At 41.3% G+C, this 24,505-nt stretch overlaps 1 protein-coding gene across 1 annotated transcript; it reads left to right on the top strand.

Moving 5' to 3' along the window:
- Positions 1 to 768: 768 nt before the first annotated feature.
- On the top strand, positions 769 to 22,650 carry slc17a6a (solute carrier family 17 member 6a). The gene is made up of 11 exons (XM_014170322.3): positions 769 to 1,449; positions 3,278 to 3,533; positions 4,113 to 4,231; positions 5,465 to 5,579; positions 13,517 to 13,691; positions 14,053 to 14,195; positions 14,289 to 14,438; positions 15,574 to 15,706; positions 18,721 to 18,831; positions 19,781 to 19,908; positions 20,176 to 22,650. The coding sequence occupies exons 1-11, from the start codon at positions 1,352 to 1,354 to the stop codon at positions 20,500 to 20,502; spliced, it is 1,755 nt and encodes a 584-aa protein (XP_014025797.1). The 5' UTR covers positions 769 to 1,351; the 3' UTR covers positions 20,503 to 22,650.
- The last annotated feature ends 1,855 nt before the right edge of the window (positions 22,651 to 24,505 follow it).

Below are 24,505 nucleotides of genomic sequence, written 5' to 3'. Positions count from 1 at the left end.
CTTACAGTGAAATGCTTACTGACAAGCCGTTAACCAACAATGTAGTTTTAAGAAAATAAGAGATCATTATTTTTAAATAATTAAGAGATAACAATAACAAATAATTAAAGAGCAGCAAAAATAACAATGACGGGGCTATATGCAGGGGTCACCGGTACGGAGTCAATGTGCGGAGGCACCGGTGTCGAGGTAATTGAGGTAATATGTACATGTAGGTAGAGTTATTAAAGTGACTATGGATAGATAATAACAGAGAGTAGCAGCAGCGTATATGAAGGGGAGGGAGGGGGGCAATACAAATAGTCTGGGTAGCAATTTGATTAGCTGTTCAGGAGTCTTATGGCTTGGGGGTAGAAGCTGTTTAGAAGCCTCTTGGACCTAGACTTGGTGCTCTGGTACCGCTTGCCGTGCGGTAGCAGAGAGAACAGTCTATGACTAGGGTGGCTGGAGTCTTTGACAATTTTTAGGGCCTTCCTCTGATACCACCTGGTATAGAGGTCCTGGATGGCAGGAAGCTTGGCCCCAGTGATGTTCTGGGTCGTACGCACTACCCTCTGTAGTGCCTTACGGTCGGATGCCGAGCAGTTGCCAATGCCAGGCAGTGACGCAACCCGTCAGGATGCAGCTTAAACATTAATCACGTTTTAGTCACGAAGTGTGTACACTGTATGTACATCAACCTTGCCAATATGAACACACCCCTGGTAAAGAGAGACGAGTGTGCGCATGTGTTGTGTATCGCGCGCCACGGAGCGGAGCTGTCGACAGGTACATGACACAGCTGACTGGGCGCGCGCAGCCGTTCGCTCTCCGTGGTGCTGAATGTTCTCCTAACCGCTACCTGCCTCACTGTAGATCGTCACGAAAGATAAGGGAGAGTGGAGCTTCTTCCGCTGGAAAATAGCCATACAATTTTGACCTTTTCCGCATAATCATCGACGTTGTTTCTCTCATGATCTTATCATATTATGGACACATTTCAAACGTTATCAAGAGGGTGATTTTATTTTTTTATTTTTTTATTTTAGCAATTGACTGGGATCTGTAGCCTACAAGATGGCACTGAATGGATGTACATTGCATAAGGCAAAGGAAGATTTATCAGACTGTTTTGTGACTGTGAAACCATACCATATCAGATTGGTCGCCTAATTCTGCAATATAATCGTTTTTTTTTTCTCAGCTCATTCAACACACCTGGCATTGGATGTCTAAACCTCGATTTTCTACCGAGAAAGAGGCACATCATTCGGATTCACATTTTACCGAATATGTTTAGCAATATTTCATATTTGAATTATTTATCGTAATATAAAAGAAATCGAGCAGAAATCAAGAAGAATTTGGAATCATGGAATCCGATCCCGAACCCGTTAAGCATCGGGCTTTCCCGCCCAGTAAAGAAGTGCTGAAGAATTTGGCAGGAAAGACCTTCGGCCATCTGTACAGGTAAAATAAGTAGCTGGAACCCTTCCCCCTTCTCTCTGTCTGCTTTTCACCTCGGATTACGCTAAAACAAATACAAAATAAAAAATAAAAAGCGTAAATAGGGAATTTAAATGTTAAAATCTATATCCATATGTAATGCAGGTGTGAATTGCTTCCTGTCTCATCCAGGCAATGAGAGAAAAAAAATCTCACTAACACCCAAACCCCATGAGAAATAAAATCTCACTTGCAAATTGGTTGCTGTGATTCTGGACTAAATTCAAAAGAGAAAAAAAAAACCACATATTTTTAGATTAATTATCAACAGGACAGGAAGTGGAAATGCACAATAATATCAGAGTGGTCGAATATTTAAGGATCAGATAGTTCCCGGGAGAGTGAGGGTTGTGTTTTAAATAATTAATGCATCAGAACGCGTCGTGACATAAGGGGTCGGCGATATCTGTTACGTTATATATTCATCAGTATTAACCAAGATCGATCTGTTAGATAGCAACTGTCATTCTTTGTGGTCGTGTAAAATGCGACACTGCATTGGAATCAGGGAATGGATTTTGATAGGAAAATTGTAGGCTACTCCGATGACGGAAAATACTCGATATATATATAGGCTACCATGGTGATCACATTACTTGTTTCTAAATTCAGGTTTTGATCGAATAATTTTAAAATGATAGAAAAACATGATCATTCTAAATTGTCAGGGTTTGAAACACGTGACTTTCCAAAAGCATTATTTAGGCTAATTAATTTCGTTTTTCGTGACTGAAAATAATGTGCTTTTCACTATAAAGATTGATGATTGATTGAAACAAATTTGTAAAACACATATACAATTGTAAGAGCTAATAAAAATGTTTTACATTGCATTTTATTAGCAATCTATTTTTTGAAACATCTATTTTTTTTCTGTCATGGTTTATTCATTATAGTGTTTCTATTCCCTGTGGTTGGAGGTGTTAACCATTCCACTGAATAGTAATGCCGTGATACATCACACAATACAATGTTGGCAGAAGACTCTTGGTTTTCCTATGCAATCTTATTTTATCACATCTGTCGAATTTAGTAGCCTATAATTTGTTATGATACGTCTTACATTTTAATCTAATAAAATGCAAAACTCGATCTTAATACATTTAATTGGTTATCTTACTGAGCTCTCAGTATACCGACACAGACAGTCTATATGTAGCATACATGTAAGTTCAGTGCTGTCTGTGTACTGCTGCAATGCGGTACGAAGGTCCTTTTATTGTATTCATTTAGCCAAGCTGTCGTTCTTAGAACAGGTGGAATTTAAACACTGAACGGAACATTGAACGGTAAAAATGTTATAGTTTCACAAATAACATCAGCATTCTAACTCTTGATTTGCACTTCAGAATACAATTACTACAAATTTCCATGCTATTTTAAATTATGTTTCAATATTTGAAGAACGAGTAAAAATATATATATATTTTTAAAGAAAAATATGAATAAAAGAGACAAACAGAAGGTGATTCAGTTTAATTTAGAGAATAAACACTTTTTTCACACCAATCCGAATGATCTTCCAGAATTTCCTTCAAAACATTCAAAATAAGTGCATATATCCTTATTCTTTACCTTATAATACAACGAAATGTCCCCACTTTCTCGCCGTAGCCATCATCTATCTGGTGTTAATTAGCTTAGCCTATAGGCCTATTCAATTTAAAAGCCAAACTGTTTGCCATGTAACTTTTAAATAAGCCTGATAATTACAAGAATAGACAAATATTTATTTTTTAAGGAAATACAGGATGTTATTAATAGTCCTACGGGTGCCTGTTTGGTCTAAAAGGGTGGTGGAGAAACGTCAGAAGACAGGTGAGGTGATCGAGTTAACGGAGGACGGACGGCCTTCGGAGCAGCAGGAGAAGAAACCGCCTTTATGTGACTGCACGTGCTTCGGCCTCCCTCGCCGTTACATCATCGCCATCATGAGCGGCCTCGGTTTCTGCATCTCCTTCGGTATCCGGTGTAACCTGGGCGTGGCTATCGTGGGCATGGTCAATAACAGTACCATACACAAGGACGGCAAGATCATCATCACAGAGGTGCCTGCCGTATTTTAGCTGCGTCCCAAATGACACCCTATTCCATACATAGTGAACTGGTTTTTACCAGAACCCTAGGGGCCCTCAAATGGAACACTACTTCCTATGGGACCTGGTCAAAAGCAGTGCACTATATAAGCGGTGAATTGGTTGCCAATAGGAATGGGAACGATATGACCCAGTCCCCCGCCCGCTCTTCTTCTGCATCTGAGATAGCAAAGGCACGATTTCAGTTGAATGAGTCATCCAACAAACAGACACCATAGCCCACATAAGCCCTGCAGTCATCACGACTTTTTATCATTAGACATAAAGTCTGCAAACTTAAATTAGCAAATGAATAGAGTTGGAATTCCAACTTTGATCCTTTTTCCCCATCCCTTTCTGTTGGCCCAAGCAACATTTTCTTGTTGAAATGGCCTTATAAGAATCCAAAGCCTGTATTAATACCTTTCACACAATTTTACTTGATAATGTTTATTTTCAGAAAAAAAAGAGGACAATCAGGACATTGTTATGCATATGGTTCATTAATAACTCATCTGGTGTTTCTATGTGTTATTGTTTGGTTATGGGAAGAAAGCGAAGTTCAACTGGGATCCAGAGACGGTGGGGATGATCCACGGTTCCTTCTTCTGGGGCTACATAGTCACTCAAATACCCGGAGGGTGGATATGCTCACGACTGGCAGCAAACAGGTAAATATCATCCCATTTTTTGGGGTATTTTAACCATATTAAATAGTATAACATGTATCTATACTGAAGTTTTCTTTGGGAAAAAAATAAAGTAGGCGTAACACAGTTAATATATTATATTATATTCCTTTCTGTTCTATTCTAGCTGCGCTGAAACTTCACCACAGTTCAGTTCTGTTACTTTTTTGGTTGACATCTACCTGTGAGATGTATAACCAGAGTCACACCGTTTCAGTTTAAAGCAGACACTTGTTAAATCCAGATGTATAACCAGAGTAACACCGTTTCAGTTTAAAGCAGACACTTGTTAAATCCAGATGTGTGTCAGACGGGTGGATTTAGCTGGTATCACGGAGGAGGACTCTGACCTCCCGCCAGATATTGGGGATTCTATTACCGGCTCGAGGCGTGCCTCCTCGTGCCTCCTCGTGATAATGAGCTCCCACGGGACTACCGTTTCGGATCTTTTTTTATTTTTTATTTTTAACTCGGTGGGAGGCATGGCAACGGGCACTAGTAATGCCAGACATGTTATTTGCGCTCAAGTGTTCACAGATAGGACGAGATAAAAATGAACAAATAGGCCTATCATTTTTATTTCCCAATTGTTGCTTTAAAATAAAAATGTTCGCGTTTCATTAGACAACATTATAGGCTATATACACAACCATACAAAATCATTCCTGTGGAAATAGGCGATATTCTATTCTATTCTGTAAATCGCCCTGGATAAGAGCGTCTGCTAAATGACTAAAATATCCATGTATTTTATTATATTCCTATCCACGTTGAGACAGGATTGAGATGATAAGAGATGGTTTAGTGTAATTCAGCAGGGACCGTCTCTAGTCTGTCCCAGCTGAGCGCCTTCTGCCGTAACAGACTGTCCTCACCTTGTCATTTCACCCCTAAACGAAGCTTCCGCTGAAATGAACACGTTTTATTTTGTTCTTTCTTTTCTCATATCTTGATTCTTTTTATGTTTTAAATGTCCAGCATGATAGTTAGAACACATAGAGAGAAAATATGATTATTTTAGCTGTACATGAAATATGAAAATAATGAAAGCATTTTGTTGAACATAATTCCATGTCGGTCCATGTACAGTATTTTATGTCCACTTTGGTTTACAGCACAGTATTCATTCAATTGATATGCTAGGGCCAGCTAATGTATGGGATTGTGATTGGATGGATTACAAATAGTATTTCCGTTGTTTCTCTTTGTTCGCAGAGTGTTTGGGCTAGCCATCTTCCTCACGTCCACCCTCAACATGCTCATCCCCTCCGCTGCCCGGGTGGACTATCGCTGCGTCATCTGTGTTCGGATACTACAAGGTCTGGTGGAGGTAAGACTGTGGGCTGCTGATTGGTTGGTTTGCTCCTATATCACACACGTTGTTTAACCTTCCATTGAGGTCAGAACACTTCTTTCCCGAGGGAGACCTTGTCATTAATTATGCATATCAGCATTAAAATAAACCAATAGGTGTGAGACCTTAATAACATGAGAAAGGTCCACAAGACACATCTACTGCTAACAAATCTGCCTTTTCTGCTTCTCGTTGTGCATCAGTATTATGGCAGTGTTTATTTCTAGACTTTTGGTGTTCATTCAAGATCATCACAGAGATCATAGGATTGGAATACCATATCACTAAAGCACTAGTGTAAGTGGAAGCATTATATCTGTGTACACAGTTACACAGAAAATGCATTTGAAAATATGTACACTTTAAAACTGCAGCGTCATTCTATCTGTGTACCTGCATTCAATGTACTGTATGCTGTTTTTGTGAGGAAGCTCTTAGACTCTGTCATGCCTGACCCTGAGCTTTAGAGAAAACAAGAAACATACCTGGGAAATGTGGGGGGAGAGGTGTAGGGTTGCTCACCTTTAAAGACAAATAAACTAAAGAAAGGAAACCCACGTGACGCCATCATCAAATCAAATCACACCAAATAGAGAAGGAAAAGGAGGATGTAGCAGCGGTGAAATACCACTATCAGACTGAAATACCACTATCAGACTGAAATACCACTATCAGACTGAAATACCACTATCAGACTGAAGGACCACTATCAGACTGAAATACCACTATCAGACTGAAATACCACTATCAGACTGAAATACCACTATCAGACTGAAATACCACTATCAGACTGAAATACCACTATCAGACTGAAATACCACTATCAGACTGAAATACCACTATCAGACTGAAGGACCACTATCAGACTGAAATACCACTATCAGACTGAAATACCACTATCAGACTGAAATACCACTATCAGACTGAAATACCACTATCAGACTGAAATACCACTATCAGACTGAAATACCGTTATCAGACTGAAATACCACTATCAGACTGAAATACCGCTATCAGACTGAAGGACCACTATCAGACTGAAATACGACTATCAGACTGAAATACCACTATCAGACTGAAATACCACTATCAGACTGAAATACCACTATCAGACTGAAATACCACTATCAGACTGAAGGACCACTATCAGACTGAAATACCACTATCAGACTGAAATACCACTATCAGACTGAAATACCACTATCAGACTGAAGGACCACTATCAGACTGAAATACCGCTATCATACTGAAGGACCACTATCAGACTGAAATACCACTATCAGACTGAAATACCGCTATCAGACTGAAGGACCACTATCAGACTGAAGGACCACTATCAGACTGAAGGACCACTATCAGACTGAAGGACCACTATCAGACTGAAATACCACTCTCAGACTGAAATACCACTATCAGACTGAAATACCGCTATCAGACTGAAGGACCACTATCAGACTGAAATACCACTATCAGACTGAAATACCACTATCAGACTGAAATACCACTATCAGACTGAAATACCACTATCAGACTGAAGGACCACTATCAGACTGAAATACCGCTATCAGACTGAAATACCGCTATCAGACTGAAATACCACTATCAGATTGAAATACCGCTATCAGACTGAAGGACCGCTATCAGACTGAAATACCACTATCAGACTGAAATACCACTATCAGACTGAAATACCACTATCAGACAGAAATACCACTATCAAACTGAAATACCGCTATCAGACTGAAATACCGTTATCAGACTGAAATACCACTATCAGACTGAAATACCGCTATCAGACTGAAGGACCACTATCAGACTGAAATACGACTATCAGACTGAAATACCACTATCAGACTGAAATACCACTATCAGACTGAAATACCGCTATCAGACTGAAGAACCGCTATCAGACTGAAATACCACTATCAGACTGAAATACCACTATCAGACTGAAATACCACTATCAGACTGAAATACCACTATCAGACTGAAATACCGCTATCAGACTGAAATACCGCTATCAGACTGAAATACCACTATCAGACTGAAATACCACTATCAGACTGAAGGACCACTATCAGACTGAAATACCGCTATCAGACTGAAATACCACTATCAGACTGAAATACCACTATCAGACTGAAATACCACTATCAGACAGAAATACCACTATCAGACTGAAATACCACTATCAGACTGAAATACCACTATCAGACTGAAATACCACTATCAGACTGAAGGACCACTATCAGACTGAAATACCGCTATCAGACTGAAATACCGCTATCAGACTGAAATACCGCTATCAGACTGAAATACCACTATCAGACTGAAGGACCGCTATCAGACTGAAATACCACTATCAGACTGAAATACCGCTATCAGACTGAAATACCACTATCAGACTGAAATACCACTATCAGACTGAAATACCGTTATCAGACTGAAACACCACTATCAGACTGAAATACCGCTATCAGACTGAAATACCGCTATCAGACTGAAATACCGCTATCAGACTGAAATACCACTATCAGACTGAAATACCGCTATCAGACTGAAATACCGCTATCAGACTGAAATACCGCTATCAGACTGAAATACCACTATCAGACTGAAATACCACTATCAGACTGAAATACCGCTATCAGACTGAAATACCGCTATCAGACTGAAATACCGCTATCAGACTGAAATACCGGTATCAGACTGAAATACCACTATCAGACTGAAATACCGCTATCAGACTGAAGGACCGCTATCAGACTGAAGAACCACTATCAGACTGAAATACCACTATCAGACTGAAGGACCACTATCAGACTGAAATACCACTATCAGACTGAAATACCACTATCAGACTGAAATACCACTATCAGACTGAAGGACCACTATCAGACTGAAATACCGCTATCAGACTGAAATACCGCTATCAGACTGAAATACCACTATCAGACTGAAAGACCACTATCAGACTGAAGGACCAGTATCAGACTGAAGGACCACTATCAGACTGAAGCACCGCTATCAGACTGAAGGACCACTATCAGACTGAAATACCACTATCAGACTGAAATACCGCTATCAGACTGAAGGACCGCTATCAGACTGAAGGACCGCTATCAGACTGAAATACCGCTATCAGACTGAAATACCACTATCAGACTGAAATACCACTATCAGACTGAAATACCGCTATCAGACTGAAATACTGCTATCAGACTGAAGGACCGCTATCAGACTGAAGGACCACTATCAGACTGAAATACCACTATCAGACTGAAATACCGCTATCAGACTGAAATACCACTATCAGACTGAAATACCACTATCAGACTGAAATACCACTATCAGACTGAAGGACCACTATCAGACTGAAATACCGCTATCAGACTGAAATACCACTATCAGACTGAAATACCGCTATCAGACTGAAATACCACTATCAGACTGAAGGACCGCTATCAGACTGAAATACCACTATCAGACTGAAATACCACTATCAGACTGAAATACCACTATCAGACTGAAATACCACTATCAGACTGAAATACCGCTATCAGACTGAAATACCGCTATCAGACTGAAGGACCACTATCAGACTGAAGGACCGCTATCAGACTGAAATACCACTATCAGACTGAAATACCACTATCAGACTGAAATACCGCTATCAGACTGAAGGACCGCTATCAGACTGAAGGACCGCTATCAGACTGAAATACCACTATCAGACTGAAATACCGCTATCAGACTGAAGGACCGCTATCAGACTGAAATACCACTATCAGACTGAAATACCGATATCAGTCTGAAGGACCACTATCAGACTGAAATACCACTATCAGACTGAAATACCGCTATCAGACTGAAATACCACTATCAGACTGAAATACCGATATCAGTCTGAAGGACCACTATCAGACTGAAATACCACTATCAGACTGAAGAACCACTATCAGACTGAAGGCCCACTATCAGACTGAAGGACCACTATCAGACTGAAGGACCACTATCAGACTGAAATACCACTATCAGACTGAAATACCACTATCAGACTGAAATACCGCTATCAGACTGAAATACCGCTATCAGACTGAAATACCACTATCAGACTGAAATACCACTATCAGACTGAAATACCACTATCAGACTGAAATACCACTATCAGACTGAAATACCACTATCAGACTGAAATACCGCTATCAGACTGAAATACCACTATCAGACTGAAATACCGATATCAGTCTGAAGGACCACTATCAGACTGAAATACCACTATCAGACTGAAGAACCACTATCAGACTGAAGGCCCACTATCAGACTGAAGGACCACTATCAGACTGAAGGACCACTATCAGACTGAAATACCACTATCAGACTGAAATACCACTATCAGACTGAAATACCGCTATCAGACTGAAATACCGCTATCAGACTGAAATACCACTATCAGACTGAAATACCACTATCAGACTGAAGGACCACTATCAGACTGAAGGACCACTATCAGACTGAAATACCACTATCAGACTGAAATACCACTATCAGACTGAAATACCACTATCAGACTGAAGGACCACTATCAGACTGAAATACCACTATCAGACTGAAGGACCACTATCAGACTGAAATACCACTATCAGACTGAAGAACCACTATCAGACTGAAGGACCACTATCAGACTGAAGGACCACTATCAGACTGAAATACCACTATCAGACTGAAATACCACTATCAGACTGAAGAACCACTATCAGACTGAAATACCGCTATCAGACTGAAATACCGCTATCAGACTGAAATACCACTATCAGACTGAAATACCACTATCAGACTGAAATACCACTATCAGACTGAAATACCACTATCAGACTGAAGGACCACTATCAGACTGAAGGACCACTATCAGACTGAAATACCACTATCAGACTGAAATACCACTATCAGACTGAAATACCACTATCAGACTGAAGGACCACTATCAGACTGAAATACCACTATCAGACTGAAATACCACTATCAGACTGAAATACCACTATCAGACTGAAATACCACTATCAGACTGAAATACCACTATCAGACTGAAGGACCACTATCAGACTGAAATACCGCTATCAGACTGAAATACCACTATCAGACTGAAGGTCATCTTTCCTTTATTATTTTTGTTCATTTTTTAATCCTCCTGTCCTATGAATAGAAGCCTCCTACCCTCCATCCTTCTATCTCTCCATCCCTCCATCTATCCATCCCTCCATCTATCCATCCCTCCATCTCTCTATCCCTCCATCTCTCCATCCTTCCATCTCTCCATCCCTCCATCTCTCTATCCCTCCATCTCTCCATCCTTCCATCTCTCCATCTCTCCATCCCTCCATCTCTCTATCCCTCCATCTCTCCATCCTTCCATCTCTCCATCCCTCCAGCTCTCCATCCCTCCATCCCTCTATCCCTCCAGCTCTCTATCCCTCATCCCTCTATCTCTCCATCCCTCCAGCTCTCTATCCATCCATTTCTCCATCTCTCCATCCCTCCATCCCTCCAGCTCTCCATCCCTCCATCTCTCCATCCCTCCAGCTCTCTATCCCTCCATCTCTCCATCCCTCCATCCCTCTATCTATCCATCCTTCCATCCCTCCATCCCTCCATCCCTCAATGGAGAAACAGAAGCAATCTGTGTCTGAGCTCCGTCCTCCCTTGTGCATCGACTTCTTACTGCAAATTAAACATTAGCATTTCAGGGTGACTCCCACAGCAAGCCCAAGCAATTTGTGTCTATCAATAGTTGATTGTGTGCCACTTAGTGAGTAATTGAAAATTTATGGGAGCAATTCTCTTTTTGTGGCGTAGTAGGATCGTTAGCTTGAATCTGCCCTGGCTGACTCAGTCTCAGGTCGTGTCTCAAATGGCGCCCTATTCCATATATAGTCTGAAATGGTACTCTATTCCATATATAGTCTCAAATGGCCCTCTATTCCATATATAGTCTCAAATGGCACCCTATTCCATATATAGTCTCAAATGGTACTCTATTCCATATATAGTCTCAAATGGTACTCTATTTCATATATAGTCTCAAATGGTACTCTATTCCATATATAGTCTCAAATGGCCCTCTATTCCAATGATAGTCTCAAATGGCACCCTATTCCATATATAGTCTCAAATGGCACCCTATTCCATATATAGTCTCAAATGGCACCCTATTCCGTATATAGTCTCAAATGGTACTCTATTCCATATATAGTCTCAAATGGCATTCTATTTCATATATAGTCTGTAATGGTACTCTATTTCATATATAGTCTCAAATGGCACCCTATTCCATATATATAGTCTCAAATGACACCTGATTCCATATATATATTATTCCCTAAGCAGTGCACTACTTTTGACCAGGGTCGAATAGGCTGCCATTTGACACAGCCGCAGTCCCACCTCAACCCATTTATCCAGAGTAGGAAAGTTCAGCTCAGATGTGTCGTGTCAGTTTGTTTTTGATAAGACATGATAATCTTGCTTGTATTTGACTAATGAGAAGAACTGGCTGCTCAGTTGTCAGTGCCCTTTACAAACACTGACTCATCCCAATCTGATTTATTACTGAATATTTGTTTGATGATATTAAATCCTATTTGGTTAAGTCATTTGGAAATTGTCTGCGTCATTTTAAGGTCAGGATATAAGAGGGAAATGAATGCAGGACTGAATTACATGACCCACTCTGTCAGTCGGTCGGTTTGTACGTTTCTCTGTCAGTCTGTCTGTTCAACAGACAGGTACAACGCTGTGTACTACTCCCTTCACAGAACAGCGCAAACTGGCTCTAACCAGAATAGAAAGAGGAGTGGGAGGCCCCGGTGCACAACTGAGCAAGAGGACAAGTACATTAGAGTGTCTAGTTTAAGAAACAGACGCCACACAAGTCCTCAACTGGCAGCTTCATTAAATAGTACCCGCAAAACAGCAGTCTCAATGTCAACAGTGAAGAGGCGGCTCCAGGATGCTGGCCTTCTAGGCAGAGTTGCAAAGGAAAAGCCATATCTCAGACTGACCAATAAAATGAAAAGATTAAGATGGGCAAAAGAACACATACACTGGACAGAGGAACTCTGCCTAGAAGGCCAGCATCCTGGAGTCGCCTCTTCACTGTTGACATTGAGACTGGTGTTTTGTGTGTACTATTTAATGAAGCTGCCAGTTGAGGACTTGTGAGGCGTCTGTTTCTCAAACTAGACACTCTAATGTACTTGTCCTCTTGCTCAGTTGTGCACCGGGGCCTCCCACTCCTCTTTCTATTCTGGTTAGTCAGGTTGCGCTGTTCTGTGAAGGGAGTAGTACACAGCGTTGTACCAGATCTTCAGTTTCTTGACAATTTCTCACATGGGATAGCCTTCCTTTCTCAGAACAAGAATAGACTGACGAGTTTCAGAAGAAAGTTAATTGTTTCTGGCCATTTTGAGCCTGTAATCGAACCCACAAATGCTGACGCTCCAGATACTCAACTAGTCTAAAGAAGGCCAGTTTTATTGCTTCTTTAATCAGAACTACAGTTTTCAGCTGTACTAACATAATTACAAAAGGGTTTTCTAATGATAAATTAGCCTTTTAAATGATACATTTGGATTAGCTAACACAACATGCCATTGGAACACAGGAGTGATGGTTGCTGATAATGGGTCTCTGTACGCCTATGTAGATATTCCATTAAAAATCTGCCATTTCCAGCTACAATAGTCATTAACAACATTAACAATGTCTACACTGTATTTCTGATCAATTTGATGTTATTTCAATGGACAATTTTTAAAATTTTCTTTCAAAACAAGGACATTTCTAAGTGACCCCAAACCTTTGAACAGTAGTGTATGTATAATATAATATATCATATACTATGTGTTCCTCCATAGGGAGTGACCTACCCAGCCTGTCATGGCATCTGGAGTAAGTGGGCCCCACCACTGGAGAGGAGCCGTCTGGCCACCACCTCATTCTGTGGATCATATGCTGGTGCCGTGATAGCCATGCCTCTGGCTGGGATCTTGGTCCAGTACTCTGGCTGGTCCTCCGTCTTCTATCTGTACGGTAGGTTCATCACCTGGAAAACAGTGGCACTTGTTACTGAGTGGACTATCCTGGCTAAATCACCGTCCATAGTTATTCTTAGAGTAGCTATATCTGTCCTAGGGGGATCCTTTTTGAGACAAGATTGTCTATTTGACTTTATTTGTGTCTGTTGACTAAAAAACTAAATCTGGAATAACCCATAAATATACATATACCTCATATTTTATGAATCAGATTTACAGTAATATAACTCTCTCTCTTTCTCACTCTCTCTTTCCTCTCTCTCTCTCTGTCTGTCTCTCTCTCTCTCTCTGTCTCTCTCTCTCTCTCTCTCTCTCTCTGCCTCTCTCTCTCTCTCTGTCTCTGTCTCTCGCTCTAGGCTGCTTTGGGATGTTCTGGTACATGTTCTGGATCCTGGTGTCCTATGAGAGCCCAGAGGTTCACCCCACCATCACCGCCGAGGAGAGACGTTACATCGAGGAGAGCATCGGAGAGGGTCAAGAACTATTCGGTCCTGCTAGCGTGAGTTCTCTTCCTTCTCCTCCTTCTCCTCCTCTTCTCCACCTATCCAACTAACTGACATGTGCTCTGCTATACACAACTATGGCTCTGCAGAAATACAAGACTCCATGGAGGAAGTTCTTCACCTCAATGCCCGTCTATGCTATCATCGTGGCCAACTTCTGCAGGAGCTGGACCTTTTACCTCCTCCTCATCAGCCAGCCGGCCTACTTCGAGGAGGTGTTCGGCTTCGAGATCAGCAAGGTAAAATGATGAGCCGTTCACTCACAATGCCAGCCAGGTGTGAATAGTTGGCTTGATTTGTGTAAGACGTAACCGGGACAAACAAAACTCATCAGACATTCTAATAAAAAAAAATATCCATTGTGTCAAATGCATTGTACATCACTTGTACGGGGCGTATCAATTGCTTTACTGAGTACCAGTGTTGGATTTCATTTCCATTTCGTAACATTGAGGGTAAAATGTCCTCTAGACACCAAACACAGACACATGCTGGTCTGCGTCCTAAATGGCATCCTATTGGCCCGGCTATCAAAAGTAGTGCACTACGTAGTAAATAGCGTTTCATTTTGGGATGCAGACCTGGCGTTTGAATTAGATCGTTGTTCCCAGGGAGAGTAGTGCCGATATAACTCAGGCTGGTCTGACAGGTGTAATAATTCAGATGCTGGGTGGATCGCTGGCCCTCTTGTGGATCAGGGTGTGAATTATAGCCTTGGTGTGATATTTGGAGTCAGGGGTGGTTAAAGCACGTAGGAAGATGTGTTCTGGGACAATCACTGTTTTTTTTAGGATATACATTTTTTGAGCTGTCATATTTGGGAGGATGGATTTAAGAGGTGTAGCTTGAAAGATGATATCTCTCTTTTCTCCTCCCTCCGCACCCTGCACCATTACTGTTATCATGATACGTCATGACATCATGATACGTCATGACATCATAATACATCATGACATCATGACATCATGACATTATGATACATCATGACATTATGATACATCATGACATCATGATACATGGGAACACGTCAAGGCCATGAATGACAAACTAATCTGCGTTTGAAAGATCTCAACACAGAACAACATAACAAGGAGAAATTGCGCACATGTTGGAAACAGACTTCTGAAATGAAATTTGACACATAATAAATATGTATCTAGATGGGCCATTTCATAGGTTGTCAGTTTTGGCATTGACTGCCATGTCGATGTTAATTACGGTCAACTTGAATGTTGAAATGTTAATGGTTTACTGTATGTGTTGTCAGGTGTGCATGCTGTCAGCACCTCCACACTTACTGAGGACCATCATCAAGCCCCTTAATGTTATTGTTAATGTTTGTATTTATGTTATTGTTGATGTTGATGTTGTCAGGTGGGCATGGTGTCGGCCCTGCCTCACTTGGTGATGACCATCATCGTGCCCATCGGAGGACAGCTGGCTGACTGGCTTCGCACCAGAAACATCCTGTCTACTACCACCGTCAGGAAGATCATGAACTGTGGAGGTGAGGGCTACATAAGGACTTCATAAGGACTTCATAAGGGCTACATAGGGATTTCAAAAGGGCTACATAGAAAACTTTGTAACACATTCATAATCTATACAGATCATCCTGTCAACTTCCACCGTCATGGTCTGGAAGATCATGAACTGTGGAGATAAGGATGAGCTACATCAAATTTCAAATCAAATCAAATTTATTTTTATATAGCCCTTCGTACATCAGCTGATATTCTCAAAGTGCTGTACAGAAACCCAGCCTAAAACCCCAAACAGCAAGCAAAGCATGTGAAAGAAGCACGGTGGCTAGGAAAAACTCCCTAGGAAAAACTCCCTAGAAAGGCCAAAAACCTAGGAAGAAACCTAGAGAGGAACCAGGCTATGAGGGGTGGCCAGTCCTCTTCTGGCTGTGCAGGGTGGATATTATAACAGAACATGGTCAAAATGTTAAAATGTTAAAATGTTCATAAATGACCAGCATGGTCAAATAATAATAATCATAGTAGTTGTCGAGGGTGCAACAAGCACGTCCGGTGAACAGGTCAGGGTTCCATAGCCGCAGGCAGAACAGTTGAAACTGGAGCAGCAGCACGGCCAGGTGGACTGGGGACAGCAAGGAGTCATCATACCAGGTAGTCCTGAGGCATGGTCCTAGGGCTCAGGTCCTCCGAGAGAAAGACAGAAAGAGAGAAAGAGAGAATTAGAGAGAGCATATTTAAATACACACAGGACACCGGATAAGACAAGAGAAATACTCCAGATGTAACAGACTGACCCTAGCCCCCCGACACATAAACTACTGCAGCATAAATACTGGAGGCTGAGACAGGAGGGATCAGAAGACACTGTGGCCCCATCCGATGATACCCCCGGACAGGGCCAAACAGGCAGGATATAACCCCACCCACTTTGCCAAAGCACAGCCCCCACACCACTAGAGGGATGTCTCCAACCACCAACTTACCGTCCTAAGACAAGGCCGAGTATAGCCCACAACGATCTCCGCCATGGCACAACCCAAGGGGGGGGGGGGGCGCCAACCCAGACAGGAAGACCACGTCAGTGACTCAACCCACTCAAGTGACGCACCCCTCCCATGGACGGCATGGAAGAACACCAGTAGGCCAGTGACTCAGCCTCTGTAAAAGGGTTAGAGGCAGAGAATCCCAGTGGAAAGAGGGGAACCGGCAAGGCAGAGACAGCAAGGGTGGTTGGTTGCTCCAGCCTTTCCGTTCACCTTCACACTCCTGGGCCAGACTATACTTAATCATAGGACCTACTGAAGAGATAAGTCTTCAGTAAAGACTTAAAGGTTGAGACTGAGTCTGCGTCTCTCACATTGGTAGGCAGACCATTCCATAAAAATGGAGCTCTATAGGAGAAAGCCCTACCTCCAGCCGTTTGCTTAGAAATTCTAGGGACAATTAGGAGGCCTGCGTCTTGTGACCGTAGCGTACGTGTAGGTATGTACGGCAGGACCAAATCGGAAAGATAGGTAGGAGCAAGCCCATGTAATGCTTTGTAGGTTAGCAGTAAAACCTTGAAATCAGCCCTTGCCTTAACAGGAAGCCAGTGTAGGGAGGCTAACACTGGAGTAATATGATCCAATTTTTTGGTTCTAGTCAGGACTTCATAAGGACTTCATAACACATGCATAACCTATACATAACACATTCCTAACCTGTTCATATCACATTGTAGACTGTAGGTCAACAAGGATAATAACTAGACTGTAGGTCACCAAGGATAATAACTAGACTGTAGGTCACCAAGGATAATAACTAGACTGTAGGTCACCAAGGATAATAACTAGACTGTAGGTCACCAAGGATAATAACTAGGCTGTAGGTCACCAAGGATAATAACTAGGCTGTAGGTCACCAAGGATAATAACTAGACTGTAGGTCACCAAGGATAATAACTAGACTGTAGGTCACCAAGGATAATAACTAGGCTGTAGGTCACCAAGGATAATAACTAGGCTGTAGGTCACCAAGGATAATAACTAGACTGTAGGTCACCAAGGATAATAACTAGACTGTAGGTCACCAAGGATAATAACTAGACTGTAGGTCACCAAGGATAATAACTAGGCTGTAGGTCACCAAGGATAATAACTAGGCTGTAGGTCACCAAGGATAATAACTAGACTGTAGGTCACCAAGGATAATAACTAGACTGTAGGTCACCAAGGATAATAACTAGGCTGTAGGTCACCAAGGATAATAACTAGGCTGTAGGTCACCAAGGATAATAACTAGACTGTAGGTCACCAAGGATAATAACTAGACTGTAGGTCACCAAGGATAATAACTAGGCTGTAGGTCACCAAGGATAATAACTGGGCTGTAGGTCACCAAGGATAATAACTAGACTGTAGGTCACCAAGGATAATAACTAGACTGTAGGTCACCAAGGATAATAACTAGGTTGTAGGTCACCAAGGATAATAACTAGGTTGTAGGTCACCAAGGATAATAACTAGGCTGTAGGTCACAAAGAAGCATACTAACTGTAATAGGGTTTTCCTTTCCTCTTGCTTGCACTGAGTTGGCAGATAGTGACTTGTTTTAAGAGGGTTTTTCACTTGCAAAGGTTGTGATATGAGGTTGTTTTACTATACCTACTGTAGTTGAATGCACTGATTGAAAGTCACTTTGGATAAAGTGTATCTGCTAAGTGACTAAAATGTATTGTTGTTGCCTGTGTGTATGTGTGTATGCCTGTGTGTATGTGTGTGTGTGTGAGAATGTATTGTTGTTGCCTGTGTGTATGTGTGTATGCCTGTGTGTATGTGTGTGTGTGTGAGAATGTATTGTTGTTGCCTGTGTGTATGTGTGTATGCCTGTGTGTATGTGTGTGTGTGTGAGAATGTATTGTTGTTGCCTGTGTGTATGTGTGTATGCCTGTGTGTATGTGTGTGTGTGTGAGAATGTATTGTTGTTGCCTGTGTGTATGTGTGTATGCCTGTGTGTATGTGTGTGTGTGTGAGAATGTATTGTTGTTGCCTGTGTGTAGGGTTTGGAATGGAGGCCACCTTGCTTCTTGTGGTCGGTTTCTCTCACACCAAGGGTGTGGCCATCTCCTTCCTGGTCATGGCTGTGGGCTTCAGTGGCTTCGCTATATCAGGTGAGGGGTAGAACATTTGAAAGATTTTGTAAACAATTAAATGTTCAAGTTGAACACTCTCTTTTAGGCCCGGGATTTAATCATGTTCCGAGCTTTGTCGGCTATGCACCTTTTAAAGGTAATATTTCGGCGTTCACTGTAATAAATAAATAAATAAAAGCCAACTTAAACAATTGCCTAATCAGTGTTATTCTGTGAGTTGAGTGGACAAGAATTTGTGCTAATGTGGTTAGTTTGTTTACTCAACAACCTCTGCTCGAGGTGAGCTAAACTTGAACAAGCTTGTTGAGTAAAATTACAAATTCATCTTTGCTCCAAACCACTCACTTCATTATCCTATTTCCCAGCATAGTCTATTGCAGGTTCATTTTCATAATTGCTTGTTTCAGTAAATGGCTTTCCCAGTTTATATGATTTAGGTAGTCTCAATAGTCAATCTTCCCTACTCCGGCAGTCATTCTCAATGCAGGTTGCGGATGATTAAAACTTAAAATTGTTGGAATTATACACGACTTTGCAAGCCAGCATAATGTTTCTTGCCGGTATGATATGGCCTCTAAAATAGGAGTTTCAGACCATTGTGTTAGGGTGTAACTGAACCCTCAAATAAAGGTATTCTGATATACTGTACAGTATATAATGTTGTGTCATAAACCTTTTAAATATAAAGATAACAACGCTACATATTCACTTGGACACTCGCTTGGTGAACGCTACAGGGCTGAAAGGCACTGAATACAACAACCATGTCTCTGTCACTTAACAAACACATTCAATGTGTAGTAACTATCATTTGCTCGAAAGGCACACTGTAAAATATGCAATTAATAAGGTCGAATAAATTATCTGGTTGAATTGTGTGTTCACTCAACCTAAAATTCTGATTTTAAATCACATATACTGACTGTTTATCTTCTTGACCGTTTTCATAAAACGATGTATTTTGTAGGTTTCAATGTGAACCACCTGGATATCGCCCCTCGCTATGCCAGTATCCTGATGGGTATATCTAACGGTGTGGGAACCCTGTCAGGGATGGTGTGCCCACTCATCGTGGGGGCCATGACCAAAAACAAGGTACACATTCTGTTTCAGGAAGCTAGTTCGTTTTTTGGAGGTGGGTATGTGGTTAACAGCTGGTGACTTAAATGTTCTACAAGTTCCAACTGGTTAACTACAATATACCACTATAATTGTTATGGTTTACCATATAGAGACAAAGTATGTTCCTTCACGCCAACAAAACTTTATGTTCAAGTTTATTTGTCTTGTTATAAACACATTTGAAATCTTACTCACCAGAGCTCCCATTTCCTGTGTTCTGGCATCACTTCCTGTCTCTAGACTCGAGAGGAGTGGCAGTGGGTGTTCCTCATCGCTGCCCTGGTTCACTACGGAGGGGTCATCTTCTACGGGATCTTTGCGTCGGGCGAGAAGCAGCCATGGGCCGACCCGGAGCTGACCAGCGACGAGAAGTGTGGCTTCATCGACGAGGACGAGCTGGCAGAGGAGACGGGTGACATCACACAGGGCTATAGTGGTGGCATGGCGGCAGTAGGCGCAGGGAAGAGTTACGGGGCCACTACAACTGGGCTCAACGGGGGCTGGGTGGCACCAGACAGCTGGGAGAATGTAGAGGAGGAACCAGCTGGACAGACCTGGGCAGATTGAGACTACTCATAGAACAGGGCCGTATGTATCAAGTGTATCAGAGCAGAAGTGCAGATTTTGGATCATGTTTTGCCTTTTATATCATAATGAATAATATTAGGTGGCTGATCCTAGATCAGCTATCCTACTCTGAGACGCTTGATACATACGGCCCCAGATATAATCATGTTATGGCAGCGGTTGGGGTGTTCTAGCCTGGTTTCTAATCTGTTTGTGCTGTCTTGCCAACGCCTACAATGACCATAGACCACTCCTACAATGACCACGGCACAAACAGATTTGGGACCAGGCTAGGGTAGTTCACCCACTAAAAGAGAGAGAGAGAGAGAGAGAGAGAGAGAGAAATGCCATTGTGGTTTGCACAAATTAGCATAAAAAAATTAGATACTGTATGTAAAATATTTACGTATATTGCGAAAAAATAAATAATAATAATAATAAAATCACGCGTTGGTTCCACACAAGCAGGTTAAAATATCAGTGTAAAATATATTTTCAGTTCATCGCAACGCAGTGCAATCTGTAATAGAGTGTGATTATAATCCCCATGTCGCCCATCTAGAGCCTTCGATCCTAGCAGTTTAAGGGCAACGGTAGGTCTAGTTATTATACCTTCAAGGCTCCCTAACCTCATAAAAATGTACTTGAAACAACAAACGAGCCAGATATTGTGAACGTCATAGGTCTATAAAACCCTTGTCTGAAATATCACTTTCTGATTGCACTGATACTGTAAGTATTAAAAAATAAAAATAAAAAAAATAAAAAATAGATATTATTATATTTCTTATCAATGGCGTTTTATGTACTTTATATATACTGTTTCTGTGAGACTATTGTGGATTTGGGTCGTCGATCTGTGTGACAAATTGATGTAAAAAGGCCATATTTTTCACGGACATAATCTTTTCAGGGAGTTGTATGATCCGCTTACAAAACAAAGTCTTGTTCTTGAGCAAGGCCTAAACAACTAAGGAAAAGACTTAAACTAAAGTGTGTGTGTGTGTGTGTGTGTGTGTGTGTGTGTGTGTGTGTGTGTGTGTGTGTGTGTGTGTGTGTGTGAGTGTGTGTGTGCGTGCGTGCGTGCGTGTGTGAAGTGTAAAACTCAGTGTAATATTTATATGTGCGTTGTTGCATGAATTTGCTCAAATAGATGTTTCTGATACAGCTTTTTCATAGCCACTGATAGTCCTCATCCCTTTCACTGCTTTATTTTGAAATAATATGTCTAGTACCATACCAGTGATAACATGGACTTTTATGTTCATATTATGGTATCCATGAGAGATTTAAAAATATATATATAATGATTGCACTATAAGCACAGAATTACACTAGAATGAACATTGGCACCCTGGCATCATGACTACAGGGCGGCCATCTTGGGCTGCTATTGTATTTCTACGTGTGAAGGAGAACTTTTCTCTCAAGGGCATCATTGATTGAGCAACTGTGTTTGATGTGCATTGCAATAATTCCCCCATGCAACGGTTGCTACTATCCATCCAGTTTCTGTTCCGTAAACTACTGTAACACTGGCTTGCTGTATCAAACTAGGTATTTTTTGGGGAGTTGTCATAAAGATAAAGGAGAATATAAAGTGTACGTTTATATGAAATAAATCGCTGCTGTTCTAGGTAAAAAAAAAAAGACCAATTACAACATTGCTTTATAATACAGAGAACAATTATAACATTTTTGCCAGACAAGAAAATCTGAAAATCGAAAACAATTGAATGTTTGTGTTGATCTAGATGTGTCTTCATTTCTTTCGTTGCCAACCTACAGTAAGTGGTCCTTTTTGAAAGTATATGGTATTTGTGTAATAACCCACTGAATTATCATGAATATTCATTGGCTTGAATGAATCTTCGTCAATGGGATGTCCTTTCTTTTCCTTATTGTTTGCTAAAAAGTAATAATAATAAATTCTCTGCAAGGGTGTTTAAAAATATATACAAATACTGAAAAAGTACTGACGAATGTTGCTATATTTGGGCTTTGAGTCCGACGTTTATGTATAAATTATAAATGTGTTTGTATGGCTTCTAATAATATCGTGTTTATTGGAGAGGTTTGCTGATGTCAAAAAAGTGTTATATATATAAATGCTGAAATCATTTTATAAAGAAATAACTACCTAAACAATGGCTTTATCCTTTCTTTTTCTTTCCGTCCATTACTTCCTGTGTTTTTCTCAGCGGGCAATAATGTTTGAAATGACATCATTATAATCAGATGAATATTAATTGGTTGAAATTGTTGTAAACTGGCTGTAATGACATCACTTCAACCAGCTTTGCCCGCTGGGTTAAAGCACTGAATGAAGCTTCAGAACCTTCTCAATAGCTCATCCCACAGAGCCGCTGACTGTCTAAGACACATTAGTCTGAGGGAAGACACATTAGTCTGAGGGAAGACACATTAGTCTGAGGGAAGACACCTTAGTCTGAGGGAAGACACATTAGTCTGAGGGAAGACACATTAGTCTGAGGGAAGACACATTAGTCTGAGGGAAGACATTAGTCTGAGGGAAGACACATTAGTCTGAGGGAAGACACCTTAGTCTGAGGGAAGACACATTAGTCTGAGGGAAGACACATTAGTCTGAGGGAAGACACCTTAGTCTGAGGGAAGACACATTAGTCTGAGGGAAGACACATTAGTCTGAGGGAAGACACATTAGTCTGAGGGAAGACACATTAGTCTGAGGGAAGACACATTAGTCTGAGGGAAGACATATTAGTCTGAGGGAAGACATTAGTCTGAGGGAAGACACATTAGTCTGAGGGAAGACACCTTAGTCTGAGGGAAGACACATTAGTCTGAGGGAAGACACATTAGTCTGAGGGAAGACATTAGTCTGAGGGAAAACATATTAGTCTGAGGAAAGACAGTCTGAGGGAAGACATTAGTCTGAGGGAAGACATATTAGTCTGAGGGAAGACATTAGTCTGAGGGAAGACATATTAGTCTGAGGGAAGACATTAGTCTGAGGGAAGACACATTAGTCTGAGGGAAGACACATTAGTCTGAGGGAAGACATATTAGTCTGAGGGAAGACATTAGTCTGAGGGAAGACATTAGTCTGAGGGAAGACATTAGTCTGAGGGAAGACACATTAGTCTGAGGGAAGACACATTAGTCTGAGGAAAGACATTAGTCTGAGGGAAGACATTAGTCTGAGGGAAGACATATTAGTCTGAGGGAAGACATTAGTCTGAGGGAAGACATATTAGTCTGAGGGAAGACATTAGTCTGAGGGAAGACACATTAGTCTGAGGGAAGACACATTAGTCTGAGGGAAGACATATTAGTCTGAGGGAAGACATATTAGTCTGAGGGAAGACATATTAGTCTGAGGGAAGACATATTAGTCTGAGGGAAGACATTAGTCTGAGGGAAGACATATTAGTCTGAGGGAAGACATTAGTCTGAGGGAAGACACATTAGTCTGAGGGAAGACACATTAGTCTAAGGGAAGACACATTAGTCTGAGGAAAGACACATTAGTCTGAGGGAAGACATTAGTCTGAGGGAAGACACATTAGTCTGAGGGAAGACATTAGTCTGAGGGAAGACACATTAGTCTGAGGGAAGACATATTAGTCTGAGGAAAGACATTAGTCTGAGGGAAGACACATTAGTCTGAGGGAAGACATTAGTCTGAGGGAAGACATATTAGTCTGAGGGAAGACATTAGTCTGAGGGAAGACACATTAGTCTGAGGGAAGACACATTAGTCTGAGGAAAGACAGTCTGAGGGAAGACACATTAGTCTGAGGGAAGACACATTAGTCTGAGGAAAGACATTAGTCTGAGGCAAGACATATTAGTCTGAGGGAAGACAGTCTGAGGGAAGACACATTAGTCTGAGGAAAGACAGTCTGAGGGAAGACACATTAGTCTGAGGGAAGACACATTAGTCTGAGGAAAGACATTAGTCTGAGGCAAGACATATTAGTCTGAGGGAAGACATATTAGTCTGAGGGAAGACATATTA

The sequence above is a fragment of the Salmo salar genome, chromosome 23 (genome assembly GCF_965601325.2).
Source record: "Salmo salar chromosome 23, fSalSal1, whole genome shotgun sequence".
In the NCBI taxonomy this organism is placed as follows: Eukaryota; Metazoa; Chordata; class Actinopteri; order Salmoniformes; family Salmonidae; genus Salmo; species Salmo salar.
Note: the sequence above shows the minus strand (reverse complement) of the source record. Positions and strands in the feature narration are given on the sequence as shown.

Excerpts from the sequence above, each read along its gene's own strand:
- slc17a6a (XM_014170322.3), top strand. The coding sequence starts at position 1,352 with ATGGAATCCGATCCCGAACCCGTTAAGCATCGGGCTTTCCCGCCCAGT. Across the intron at positions 15,707-18,720 it reads GAAGATCATGAACTGTGGAG|GGTTTGGAATGGAGGCCACC; the intron begins GTGAGGGCTACA and ends GCCTGTGTGTAG. Across the intron at positions 18,832-19,780 it reads CAGTGGCTTCGCTATATCAG|GTTTCAATGTGAACCACCTG; the intron begins GTGAGGGGTAGA and ends TGTATTTTGTAG.